Source organism: Hemicordylus capensis, chromosome 6, assembly GCF_027244095.1.
Source record: "Hemicordylus capensis ecotype Gifberg chromosome 6, rHemCap1.1.pri, whole genome shotgun sequence".
Lineage (NCBI taxonomy): Eukaryota > Metazoa > Chordata > Lepidosauria > Squamata > Cordylidae > Hemicordylus > Hemicordylus capensis.
Genome location: NC_069662.1, coordinates 70,608,592 through 70,623,083, shown reverse-complemented (window position 1 = coordinate 70,623,083; position 14,492 = coordinate 70,608,592). Strand labels below are relative to the sequence as shown.

The 14,492-nt window shown below is 41.3% G+C and overlaps 1 protein-coding gene across 2 annotated transcripts in view; it reads left to right on the top strand.

The window, feature by feature from the left end:
* Positions 1-14,492, top strand: part of SDHA (succinate dehydrogenase complex flavoprotein subunit A) — a 31,628-nt gene that overhangs the window by 8,007 nt on the left and 9,129 nt on the right. For both annotated transcript variants that reach the window (XM_053262776.1, XM_053262777.1), the window contains 7 exons: positions 1,215-1,376; positions 3,192-3,335; positions 4,431-4,595; positions 6,202-6,350; positions 9,488-9,612; positions 11,964-12,132; positions 14,257-14,452. In XM_053262776.1, coding sequence (XP_053118751.1) covers positions 1,215-1,376; positions 3,192-3,335; positions 4,431-4,595; positions 6,202-6,350; positions 9,488-9,612; positions 11,964-12,132; positions 14,257-14,452 — 1,110 coding nt within the window. The remainder of the gene's footprint in view (positions 1-1,214; positions 1,377-3,191; positions 3,336-4,430; positions 4,596-6,201; positions 6,351-9,487; positions 9,613-11,963; positions 12,133-14,256; positions 14,453-14,492) is intronic.

Below are 14,492 nucleotides of genomic sequence, written 5' to 3'. Positions count from 1 at the left end.
GGGGGGACGGGGAGGCAGGGAGGTACGCTACCGCCCTGAAGGAGTTTACAAAAACTGAGCACCAGCAGGGGGAAAGTGGAGGGAGGGGTAAGTGCAACCGCCCCCGCCCTTAAAATCCGACACCCACCCACCTTCAAACCTCCCAGTGTTCGAACCTGTTTGGAGGCCCGTAAAAGGGCCCCCGAATAGGTTCGTGCACATTCCTAGCTCCGAGTAAGTGTCTGAAGATGGACTAACTTCAGAAATAGTGAGGGAGAACCAGCAGACTTTTAGCTAAATCTGAATTGGGAGTAGCGGGGGCGGGGGGGAGATGGAGCTAAGATAAACCTCAAACTCTTTAACATATTGAGAAGAATGAAGGGTAATACAGTACAGTATTACAAATTGAAAGAAAAAGCAAACATGCAGGCTTGGTGAAATATGCTGTAAGTTCTATCTTTTGCATAATACATTTGAAGTCATTATCAGGCATGTTTCTTGAATATTTTTTACATGTGTCCATAACTATAGCAAATTGGTGGATGACACTTTAAAGGATTTAGAGAGATGGAGTTGATCAAAAATATCTTGGCTTAACAAAATAGCTTTGATCAAAATGGTTAATTTGCAAAAATATTATTTTTGCTTATGAATATTCCTTTTTTGTGTGGATATACGCTTATTAAAAATGGCAAAAACGCTTCCTAAATGACATCTGGGAAAATAAACCACCAAGAGGTTCTGTATAAAGACAGGTGGAATGATGGTTTGAGCCTCCCTAATATGAATAAAGCTTCAAAACTTGCATCTATATATTTTTGAAATGCACCAGATAAATTAATCCATCCAGATAAACTAATCCAAGCAGGAAAATCTGAGCTAAAGATTCATTTTCCTAGCAGCCTATGTATCTTAATAAAGCTTGGGAAAGTAAGATGCATATTAACAACTTAATTGCTGCTCAGTTGGCTGCATGGTATTCACATAAAGTGAAACTAAGTTCAAATCTCCCCTTGCTTAATATCAATATTATTGATGTAATATAACATAATAATATTGAATATTATTGTTATTTCAAATAAAAACATAATTTCCTAAGAAGTTTACAGTGGATAGCTAGACTGGTGCTTCCCAAATGAACATGTACAATACTTCATAATGATTGTACTGCAAGCCTAGTTTAATGGATGTTGCAGATAAAATAGGTGTTCCATCTTTCCCCCCTCTTTGTCTAGATTTCAACACAGTATCCTGTAGTGGACCATGAATTTGATGCCGTTGTGGTGGGTGCAGGTGGTGCAGGTTTGCGAGCTGCTTTTGGCTTGTCTGAAGCTGGATTTAACACAGCATGTGTTACAAAATTGTTTCCTACTAGATCCCATACAGTTGCTGCACAGGTAAGAGTCCATTTGATCCCAATCCAGAATTCATAGCTTGGGGAAGAGGAATTGCCTGCTGCTATCAAGATTTATTGTCTGATTTAGGTGACATCATATGGAACCAGTGCTAACTTCAGCTACCTGCTAGTATAGCTATGATACTCTATGGCTTAAATTGTGATGGTAATGGCCAACCCAATTGGTTTCATGTGTCTTACTTTGCTGTGGGTTGTGAGCTCTCAGGACAAGCTCTCCTTGAGTTAGTGAACTTGTGCTTAGGCTGTCCCACGTCAGACTCCAGATGGGGATTCACATGGTTAAACATTCCTTCATGTGTATATATTCAAACAAACACAAACCACCTATCCAGAGAACTACCATGTTGGAGAGGAATGCTCTAGCTTCACCTTCTCCATAATTTCCTGTCTCTCTTTATTTCGGTCAGCAACCAGCATGAGATTAAAACAAATGTAGAAGAGAAGACAATCAAACTTCAACTACAGACAATAAAACCAAATAAATTTTTAAAAGTCCTCCTCAGCACAGATCAAGGTACTGAAAATACTACTAAAAATACATAATTAAAAATAAAAGGAGGCAGCAGTATTTCATACTTATGAGACTATATTACACACAAATCAAAACTCAAACAGTTGCCTTCTCGACTCCTAAATCTGAGAGGGGTTAAATAATTCAGGAGCTTGGGAAAATGTTGATGTTAGATTTACTGATGATATACAGGTGATACCAATACCTGTGTGCCCACCTGAAGTTCGCTACATTATAGCTACAAAAGTTGCTCTGGCCTTAAATCCATCACCTATTTTCCCGTTATTAAGCTCTTACACAAACAGAGGGCTGCACTACAAAATTTAGCTACCTGTCTGGTGGCACAGGAATTACTTCCTTCCAACAGCCTGCCAATCATCTGAGGAGAATCAAGACCTAGTTATTTAGCTATCAAAGGGTAAATGAGATCCCAATGCAGGTCTCTATAAAACAAACATTCCAATAGCACATGTGTGACTGTTTCCACTTGACCCTCCCCACATGGGCAGAACCTCTCCCCGTAGGGAATCCCTCTATATCTGCCCTCTAAGAGGGCTGAAGGCAGGGCAATAATTTCCTGTGGTGTTGCAACTTGCTCCCAGGAGTTGTGGGCGTTCAATTCCTTGTATTTGTTTCTAAAACATTAGCTGCTACACAGTATACCTGCCTAATTAACAGCCAAGCAATGCAAGTTTGATTAATTATTTACCCCGTTACAAAGCAAATCCAAGATTTTTATCAGTCCTTTGAACACCCTCAGGTCTAAAGCTCTGTTTTTAGGATGGCCAGTTCCTTGCCCTGATATTCCAGGGAAAATCCTCACAGATCTTGAAAATGCAGACTCTTCAAGCCTCTCTCATTCTAAATGTATCTTTCATACTATTTTTCTGGGTGGATAAAAATAAATGATTTTTTTAAAAAATCTGATTTTTCATTTAAATTGGATTTTAAAATTTTAAAACAACTTGTAAAGTATATTGCTAAAAAGTATATGGATATGAGAGATCAGATCAGATCTGTTCTGCAGATGGTGTACATGTGTGCACACACACGCAGTCAAACCCTTACCTCTCTGTCTAAAAGTACAAAGACAAAGAAGGTCAATGAATAGAGGTTTTGTGGAGGTGGGGTGGTGGAGTAGATCTGAGCCAGGAGGAGCAGTCTGGATGTAAATACAAGGGACAGGGGAGAGACATAGAAAATGAAACAAAAAGTAAGCAGCTCATGCAGTCCTGAAGAAACTTATTCTGAGTGAACCCTTCATTATATATGTTCACTTTCCAGGGAGGAATCAATGCTGCTTTGGGAAATATGGAAGAAGATAACTGGAGGTGGCATTTTTATGATACTGTTAAAGGCTCTGACTGGCTGGGAGACCAGGATGCAATTCATTACATGACTGAGCATGCCCCTGCTTCAGTTATTGAGGTATGAATAGAAATGTGGGTTTTTGAAAAAGAGACTCTTTCATAATATTTTGTTACTAGCCACGCTTGCTATGCTTCAGTGTACCTCCCAAACGCAGCCACTTAGCCATTTTGTTTTTCCTCAGCTTGTTTGGGAGAGAAACACCTTGCCAGAACTATGTTTTGTCTGAAATGCAGCCAGTGTGCCCCTAGGTGCCTGTCAGGTCATCTGCAGGAGACTGAAGGAAATGCCCTCTCTGATTGCTTCTGAGCACAGGCAGAGACAAATGCAGGGCAGACCAAAATTAGAGTTGAAAAGAGACAAAAAGAGGAAGGAATGTGAGCTCTCTTCTTCCCATATGTGATAATCCAACTTGTAACTTTGTGTCCTCCCTCCTGTTATCAAAGTTAAGCAAGTATATGCCAGAATTCATGATGTGCCGGTAGTAGACAAGCAGTCAGCACGAATAGTTAACTGAAAACAAAAACCAGCTGACCTTAATTGACAGACTGGAGACCCTAGGCCATGGCCCAATCAGTTAACCAGGTGGGCAGGACTAGAGGGCTCTGGAGAGGCTTCTGGGAAGAAGAAGGGTGTGACCCAGATGAGAAGAACAATGGAGTCTGGCCAAATTCTCTTGGGGTGAATCTGCAAATTCTTGTGAGACAATTGCAGGGGGCTTGTTCTCGCCAGGGTTTTGGTGAGATTCAAGTGAGGAGGGAAGCCAAGGCTGGTGTGTTTGGAAGTTTATTGCAGGAGAAAGTATTTTTAATACTGCATTTCAGCTGCATTTCCTGTTTTGTTTCTGATAGTGACAAAAGGTACAAGTAACTCACGCTAAGGGTGTGTTTCTTTTTTCTGCTTGGGCTTAACTAATCCCCTCTTCCTAAATTTGTGTTAGACATTTCGTTAGCCCTTATAGTAGCCCATTTCCTTGGGGATGAGACACACTATACAGAATAAAAAATTGCTCAGTTTATATTAAAGCTGTTTTTCAAATGACAGGTTTCATTCAGAAACTTAATATTTTACAATGCTGACTACAGTTGTTACCTGCTCGCTTTCTTGTTTTTATGTATACACTAAATGGCTAATAATTCTGTTTGGATTCCTCAGCTGGAGAATTATGGCATGCCATTTAGCAGGACAGAAGAAGGGAAGATCTACCAACGAGCCTTTGGGGGACAGAGCCTTAAGTTTGGGAAAGGGGGACAGGCTCATCGGTGTTGTTGTGTGGCTGACAGGACAGGACATTCTCTGCTGCACACGCTTTACGGCCGGGTAAGATGCTACAGGGGAAGGGAAAATGAAGCTCACATCTAGACTAATGAAGCACCAATGAAACAAGAGAAGCACTGGTGTAAGACCAGTGCTTCTGAAGAGTTCCAGACTAATGTCGGTGGTTAAAACACCCTTCCATTACTTCCTTTCTGAACACCATAGCGTTTGCTTCATTGGATTATGCTCCTAGGTTTTCGGATTGGGTGTGTGAATGAAATTAGAAAGAATATGTTAGGAATTTTTGCTTGAACTTAAACTGAATTTTGACTGTACTTGGTATTGTTGGATGTCAGTTAAGTGCAGGGGCGTAGCTAGGGGAGAGGGGGCCCATGTTCATCCCTCTCTCTGGCGGCTCCCCAGAGTGAGGGAGATTATGAAGAAAATAGGGAGGGATGGAGCTGGAGGGCCCTCAGGAGCTGGGGGCCCGTGTTCAAAGAATTTCACTCAATTATAGCTATGCCCCTGGTTAAGTGTATTCTGGTAAAATTGGAAATAGAGTAATTTTGGCATGACTTTATGGCCCACTACTATTATGAATGTTATATATTGCATTGCATTAGAATTTTTGTTAGAGCCTGTATCTAACTTGTTCACTATATTTTTTTCTACTGTTATGCAACTACCAATACATGATGGCTCTGCTCTGTGAAGAATATTCTACTAGTGCAAGAATCCACAGAATAGAGATGTGCACAAAGCATTTTGGCACCTCTATTTTGAGGCGCCAAAATGCTTCGAGCTGCTCCCGCTAAATCATTTCTGTAGGGGCGAGCGGGCACTTTAAAAGGAGGAAGGCAAGTCTTACCTGCTTCTCTGTGGCCCCTCTGCTGCCCCAGTGTGGCGCTGTAGGGATTAAATGCTCTGCGGGCAGCTACAGGGCTGCTCCCAGCAGCCCGTGGGCGGTGTCTTCATGGAAATCATGTCTACGTGTGCGCCAACACGACCTTGAGTGGTCAGCAACACTATTCTGACCATTCAAGATCGTGCATGTGCCGATGTCATTCTGTTTGATGCTGCCCACGGGCTGCTGGGAGCAGCCCTGCAGCCGTGCATGAGGCATTTAATCCTGATAGCTCCGTGCTGGGGCAGTGGAAAGGCCATGGAGGGGCAGGTAAGGCCTTCCTCCCTCCTCTTAAAGCTCTTGCTCTTGCTCTCTGCGCCCACCCCCAGATGTTCACGAAACACTTTGTGCACATTCCTACCACAGAACACTAAGTCATTTTCTCCTTCTGCTCATGGTTTTTTGGATGCCAGCCATTATCTGTACAGATATTGAAATAGTATCACCTCAGTTGATTTGGCAGCAAGAACATTTACTGTGGTAGGTGCACATACATCATAGACAGACATTCTGAATATTAAAGGCAGAATTTCATAAACCATGTAATCTCTCTAACCTAGAAAGTGGAAAGTGATATATATAGCATGATTATGTTTATAAGTATTTATTCCAGTATATCTATTAGAATTAATGTACCTAAACTAGCACGGCTCTGCTTGCAGATACAAGCTAACAAAACATTTTGGAACCATGCCATGAAATTAACATTGTTTGTTTCGTTCTCTGTGCTCCTTAACTGTTGAATGTGCACTTTCCCCCTTCTAGTCTCTCAGGTATGACACCAGTTACTTTGTGGAATATTTTGCCCTGGACCTCCTTATGGAAAATGGTGAATGTCGTGGTGTGATTGCACTTTGCATAGAAGATGGCACCATACATCGTTTAAGAGCCAAGAATACAGTCATTGCTACTGGGTAATAAACTACTAATCCTATTGAAGATGCATTATGTTCCACTTGTCCTTACACTGGCCTGAAGACTAGATGGGGGAAGAATTGTTAACTCATCCTGTGCCTCCTTTTCTTCTCCTTGCATACAAAGAGAGAAAGAGTGTTGTGGTTCAGCCCAAGGGTCTTCAACATTGTCCTCGGTGGCCAAATTATTTCCACCAGCACTCCTCAGGAAGCTTTCTAAGCTCTCTTGCCCTTTTATTACCTGAAATCTTGTAACCACTTCCATTGCAAAGTCCTTTTCCATCTCTCATTTGACTGTGATGGCCCAGCTAGACTTTTGTTGGCAAATGTGTGGTCCTAACACCACAGTTGCCAAGTTAAAAGGGAGTACAGAGATGGTGGGGGCTTAAAGAGATTAAAGCCACATTTTTATTTTAAGGAACACTTGCATATTAAAAACAGAATTTCATAGAACATATCTCTCTAGTCTAGAAGTTCTTCATAAGGTGTTCACATGAACTGACAAATATGTGAAGTGCCTTCATTTTGACATTATCTGGAAAATTCTATTTGATAACACTTTTTGTTCTAATACACTACATTGTTTGGAGGGGCGGGGAATAGAGCATGAGGTTGGGAGGCAGGAAGTATGTAATCCCTCCTTCCCAGGCAGTACACTTCTGTAAATATTCTCTGAGATCATTTTCTCTTGTTGGACCAGAGAACTGTGTTAGGGCCAGCTGGGGACTGTGTTAGGGCCAACTGGGGAAAATATTTTTTAAATGCCACCTTCTGTAGTACTTGCCTTGGGAAATATGGGGTTGGGAGTGTTATGTTTTTCTTGTAAGATGAAATCAGTTTTGATCAGTTGCTCTGTCAGCTGATCCTCCAGCTTCTTTTGACTTGAGGTATCTCAATCTCTGGCACACAGACTCTGTAGATGGGTTTTCTTCTTCGTAATCCCTAAAAAACAAACCCCTAAAAAAACACACACCCAGAAATTGTACTTTTGAGTGATTGAGCTGACAAGCTGCTGTTCAACATGACTTTGGGATTGTTGTGTCTATGTTTGTAAAAAAAAATATGGACGCCATGTAACTGAGAGCTCAGAATTAAAGTGCACCTGTTTGAAGCTCTACTTATGTGTTTCCCTGCCTCTGGTAGATGGACTGGTAGTATATTGCTAGCTGTATAAAAGGGCTTCTTATAAAGCTGTTCTTTCCAGGTGTTTTTCTGTGAATTGGAGAATGGCTGTTCATGGAATGTCAAAAGCTCTCATAGTTTTTCAGTGAAAATTATTTTGGAAATAAGCATTGTGTGGCAGTTCTGGAAGAAGTGTGTAATTTATCTTAGCCATAGGCTTTAGCTGTTAGTACCTGACCAGATTTCTTGTCAAAGCCCTATACTGTTCTCCTGCCACATGGTACACGATGGGTGCACATGAAGGACAAGATCATTTCTGTAATGGCAGCAAGACAGTGAAACACCATTGCTAAGACAGGTTTGCCTGACCTTATAACTCCCATTTCAGTAGCAGCCAAGACTTTTCTTTTGCAGCTGGCCTTTTTAGAAACTGTTTTATGAATTGTGATCTTTGCTGCTGTTCTTTTGCACTGATTTTGTCCATTTCATTGTAGTTCTCTTTGTTCTTTGGACTGGATTTTAATTTTTTAAAATTTGTTGACTTTATTTGATGCTTTGAATATCTCTTAGAAAGGTGGGACAGAAGTATTGAAAATAAGTAACTAACCAAGTATCTTCCTAGTCTTGACTGTTTACTGGAATGTGAGCAATGATGAGGCCAGGTGAACTTCTCTTGGCAAGAACATTCCACAATAGAAGAGATCCTGTTTCTCATGCCCACCCACTGTACTTCAGAGAGCAGGGAGATTTATTTTTATTTATTTTTATTTATTTTTATTTATTTTTATTTATTTTTATTTATTTTTATTTATTTTTATTTATTTTTATTTTTATTTTATTTTATTTTTATTTTATATTTGTTTGTTTGTTTGTTTGTTTGTTTGTTTGTTTATATTTCTAGCCTGCCCTATACCCAAAGGTGTCAGAGTGGGTTACAATAAAACCAGTATAAAATATAATTATAATACAACATCATAAAAACAAAAATACAGTAAAAAATACAGTGCCTGAGAGGGAAAGAACCATTACATCTCTAGTCAAAGGCCAGGGTAAAGAGGTGCATCTTCACCATTTTCCCGAATGTGCACAAAGCTTGGTGCATCTCAGAGGGGAGGGCATTCCACAGCCTAGGGGCCACCACAGAGAAAGCCCTCTCACATGCCCCTACCCTTTTAACTGCTGACAATGTTGGCACTTCCAAGTGGGCTTCTTCTACAGATCTTAACTGATGGGCAGGTCTATATGGGAGAAGGCATTCCTTCAGGTATCTGGGGGCCAGGTTATTCAGGGCTTTATGAGTCAATGTTAAAACCTTGAATTGGGCTCGATGGCATATTGGCAACCAGTGCAGTTCCCGTAAGACTGGCGTGATGTGCATCCAGCCAGAAGAGCCCATCAGCAGTCTTGCTGCTGTATTCTGCACTAGTTGCAGCCTCTGAACAGTTTTCAGGGGCAGCCCCACATAGAGCACATCAAAATAGTCCAGTCTGGAGGTTACCAGAGCATAGATCACTGTGGCCAGGCTATCTCTGTCCAGAAAGGGCCGTAGCTGGCGGACAAGCTTGAGTTGAAAATAGGCACTTCTGGCCACTGCTGCCACCTGAATAGGGCCTTGGTAGAAGATTTGGTCAGGTCATATCCCAACTTGACACCTGTTTTTACTAAAACTAAGTTAATATGAGCAGTGACCTTATTTAAAACCAACATAATTCATATAAACATTTTAATTGTGTATGTGGCCGGAGGTGGGGTGGAGATCTTCATCCCACTCCAGCAAGAGAGATGCTTTTGGGGAAGCAGCCTTCCATATGCTTAGCTGATACAGAATGCCATTTGCTCATCTGTATGTGTACCCCCAACTGCATAGTGATACTGGGCTCCATTCAGCTGGCCGGCTGTACTCTTGATGGGGATGTTTGTACTAAAAATGGATTGGGGCCACTGTTTCTCATGATTTTTTTTTTTCTTGTGGGTGTAGATATGAGGCAGATAACCCATTGTGAACTTTTTCCTAGAGGGTATGGGCGTACCTATTTCAGCTGCACATCTGCACACACTTGCACGGGAGATGGCACAGCAATGATCACACGGGCTGGCCTTCCTTGTCAGGATTTGGAGTTTGTGCAGTTCCATCCCACAGGTAAAAATTGTCCTGTATTGTTTTAGACAACTAAAGCTTGTGAGAAGCAGCCACTCATTAAGCTTATTTCAATCCAAGCAGAACTAACAATACTTTTTATTAGCATCAACCAAAATTCACAGATTAGTGGGTAAGCTTTTTAGTTAGTGTTAGTACAGGAGAACCTTGTTAATCATGGATAGTACCCGCAGTTTTGTGTATCTGCGATCTGGTAATTGGCACCTCACCTCAGTCTACATGGGAAAAACCAGCAGAAAAGGGGTTAAGACTTGTGGGTTGGGGCTGGGGGCGGAAATGACCACAGTGAGATCATTTCTGCCCACCATTTTGTGTAAGGGAGCCATTTTTTGGCTTCTTCTTCTTCTTCTTTTTTTTTAAGGAGGGGAAACCACAATTTTTGGACTTTAAAAACTGCAAATGGAAGCATTTTGAGGGCATTGCTGGACAGCTGGGGACATACTGAACATGGTAGGGCACCTTCCCCCATGATTTTTAGCCAACTTTTTCCTGTTCTAGGGAAGCTATAGTGCTTTTTTTTTTAAAATGTGATTTTTTTATTATTTTTTTACAAAAAATCCTTCAAATTGTAGCATTTGGGAAGCATTGCTGGATAGCTGGGGACAGACTGGGCACACTAGAGCACACCCCCCCCCCCCCAATTTTCAGGCAATTTTGCCCATTTTGGGCACCTTTAAAAAAAATCTCCAGTAACCTAGCCTCTCAAATCCCAGTGCTTCAAATTACTCAGTATTCGCGGTTTCCTTATCCATGGCAATTGTGGAGAATGGAACCCCTGCGAATACTGAGGTTCTCCTTTATATCCAATCTTTGTGTAAAGAAATAATTGATTGACTTTTGAACAGCAGGGAGTTTAACTGAGCAATCCTTTACTTCACTTACACTGGCATCCAGGTTATGGCATCCTGATGTCAGCGTCACATAGCTGGGTTCCTATTCCAGTACAGCACAAGGTGGGAGGGGAAAGGCTGGAGGAAATGCCACAGAAGAATAAGAGGCATAACCCCACCTCCATGCAATAAAAACATCAGCACATAAAATGTCCAACCTGCCTGGCATAGGGATGCCACAGTGCCTCCAACTGTAGGCAGCAAGAGGCTGGAAACAGGACTGGCAAGACCTCAGCAGTTGGTGATAGTTCAAATCCTCTTTTACCATTCACTCAGTGTGAATACACTTTTTTTTTTGAGCCAGCATGGAAACCAAGATTGAAATTCTCCCTCTATCAGTCTCGTCTCCTTCTTCTCACCCCAAAGATTGCTTTCTGTTTGATTCCAGAGGGACAATATTAATCTGCTGTAGAGGGACTGTGTTAATCTGCTGTAGCAAACTCCCATAGTACCTTAGACCAGTGGTTGCAAGTACTTGCAATTTTTAAAACAGTCTTGCTGCAATAACAGGTTTTTTAAAAATCTACATTTTACATGGAACATAGAGAGGCTGGCCTATGGGGAACTACAGCATACCCACAGGAAAGTCCTCAAGTATTCCTGGGGATACTCAAACCACAGTTTCTGGGAATTAAATTGTATTGTGGCATAGGCTTTTGTGGACTCAGTTGGACCATTGGATGCATAAAGTGCTGTTTTAAATTGGTGAGATAATGTATTGAGGAGGAGAGAGAATCCTGTGAATTGCATGAGGTAACAGTAAGCATGTCACTTCTGTGCACAGCCCAAATGTTTACAAGATAAAATTGGATTGATATACTCGAAAAAGCAACCACTGGTGATAAATGATAGTTTTTTGCTTCATGCTGATACCACCCAGTGAAATATGATAGTGTTGAGATCAGCAGTGCATAATCAATTGAAATGCTCTGTGACATGTTCTGCCATCTCTCTGGGAGGCAAGAAAGCACCACCGACCCCCAGTAAACTTTGATTAAAGTGAAGACTAAAATGGCCATTTACAGAAGGATGGAGTACAGGTTTGAGTTAGCTTAGTGGAGGGACGCTTGTGACTAATTTGCTGCTAGAAGGCAAATGCAGTATTAATATAATACAGAGTGTTTTTGTCTTCCTTTATTGTATTCAAAGTACTTCACCTATATTCTTACTAGTATTTGTAAGAGCCCTGTAAGACAGGCCATGTTATCCCTGTATTGCTGATGTGGAGCTGAAAGAACAGTGGTTTGCTTAAAGCCACCAAGTGAGTTATGGCCAAGCCCAAGCTTGAAGCTGATACTTTCAGCTTGTAGCTCCTTTTTTTAGCCCCTGTATTACATCAACTCTTAGTTTGGTGCCCCCCTCCTGTTTCTATGATATGGAAGAATATCTGTGAAATATATAGTAGCTGTAAATGGTTTATAATATGATTTGCCTGTTTTACAGGGATCTATGGTGCTGGCTGCCTTATTACAGAAGGCTGTCGTGGCGAAGGAGGCATTCTTATTAATAGTGAAGGTGAACGATTTATGGAGAGATATGCTCCAGTTGCCAAGGATCTAGCTTCCAGGGATGTTGTGTCTCGTTCTATGACTATTGAAATCCGCGAAGGCAGGCAAGTCTAGCTTTCTGTAATTGCCTAATCTCTTAATATTTATTTGTAAAATTTGATCCATATATCCTAAAGAATAAGAGCACTTTTCTGAAAATATTTATAGACTTGAGCTACACTGGTTTTTAGACTGCACATGGAGCTAGATGTGTGCAGAGAAGAGTGTGGAGAATGGGACCTTGAAGATCCTCACCTTGTTTCCAGCATCTGGAGGCCTCCCTATTTAGTAACATTAAGCATCCTCCCTCAGTGTGCCCCACTATCATACATCCATATCTGCAAAATAAATACACTTTGCCTCTTTCCCCATAAACTATTGTGTTGGCTTTGAGTATGGACGAACCAAGCTTTGAGACCTGAAAGATTTTTAAAATGAACACTGCCTTGTTATTCTTATAGAATGGTATTTGGACTCTTAAAGGAGTTTTGAGAGTAACGTACGAGTATGAATCCCTAAATTACCTTTCTGCCAGTTCCCCTAATTCTCCTTCCAAGTAGTACTCACATAAGCAGATGACAAAATACTCTGTCCCTTAAAGGCTTCCTGGTATTCTAAGCTCTGCCCCCTGGCAATTGAGGTGGAATCTTCCAACTCAGTCTTGGCTGCTCTTCCCTGATGACTTGCTTGAAATCCTGCAGTCTTCACTCCAGTCCCCTCTCCACTGGCTAGCCTTCCATCAAGCCTCCAGTCTCCAGCCAGTAACAACTCTCTTCCTTGGTGAGTCATTTTCCTGAAAAATAGGCACCTCAGTTCCCAGTGACAAGCTCTTTGCTCTTCAGCTCTGTCTCTGTCTTCAGGTTCCTCTTCAGCCTTCTTTCCAAGGCTTTTGTCCAACACTGAGACATCCACCTGATCTATCTCAAGCATCTCTCACAAGTCCTATCCTCAAGCAAGAAGAAGAAGTCAGCTCCTTCTATGGGACAACCCTTCAGATACTTGAATATGACTATCATATCTTGGCTTAGTCTTCTCTTCTCCAGGCTAAACATATCCACCTCCTTTAGGCATTCCTCATAGTATTTGGTTTCCAGACCACTGCCCTCACTATCTTTGTTGCCCTCTTCTGAATCCCTTCTAGTTTATTGACGTCCTTCTTAAAATGCAAAGCCGCAATATTGGACACAATATTCCAGGTGAGGTCTGACTAGTGCAGAATAGAGCGAAACTACTACTTCTTGAGATCTGAACACTTTGCCTCTGGTAATGTGGTCCAAGATTGTATTGGCCTTTTTAGCACCTGTATTACATTGCTGGCTCCTGTTCAACTTGTTGACCATGAAGACACCTAGATTTTTTTCATGTACTGTTACCAAGCCAGGTCTCTCTCACCCTATATGTGTGCATTTGATTGTTGTCTAAATGTAGGACTTCACATTTGTCTCTGTTGAACTTGTTGTCTAGTGTTTGAGGACCATCTAAATAGGCTCAAACATTGGGCAATCATTTATAGGGGGTTTTCAGTTGCTCTGGCTTACCTGTTTTAATGGGACTCTGGTGTAAGCTTACAACATTCTCAAATCTTTAGCCATTGATATCTCACCTTTAATAACCAAAATGGATCCCTAGCAACACTAGTAACCAGCCACTCCAAAAGAGGTTTCTTTATTCATACACAGTTCACAGGCCTGTATACAGTAAATACAATGTCACATTGTTAGGCCTCTGGTTAGGCAACCCTCAAAACATAAGGCCAGTTCTCTGCAGAGACAAATTCTCTATCTCATCTTTGTAGACCATGCTGGGTGATGAAGCATCTAGTACATTTATACTTATGCGCACAGAATCCATCTCCCACAAAACACTAGGGATAGATTGCAAGAGTGGGGTGTGCTAACAACATAGGGATGTATGTAATTATTTGTATGATATATTCTATCCCTTGGCATATGAGCAGACCAAGGATTTATTCTCGTACCTTAGCCCTACTGGCAAGGAATCAACTTAATGTATTTAAATGTATTCACATTATTGCTTAATTAAAAAATTATCTGCTAACCATGGATTGTAAAAGACAGTTGCCATTGCTGTGACTGTGCTTTTTGACAATCGAGATAAGATGATGGATGGCTTAAATTGTTTGCATTTAGGTAGAATTTTAAAAGCGTTTATTTTATTTTTTTAAACAGAGGATGTGGACCTGACAAGGATCATGTGTACTTGCAGTTACACCATTTGCCACCTCAACAGCTAGCAATGCGTCTGCCAGGGATTTCGGAAACAGCTATGATATTTGCTGGAGTGGATGTCACCAAAGAACCTATTCCTGTTCTGCCCACTGTGCATTACAATATGGGAGGTATCCCTACAAACTACAAAGGACAGGTAATTTTTCAAAATTAATGTTCTTCATATATAGGAGGTC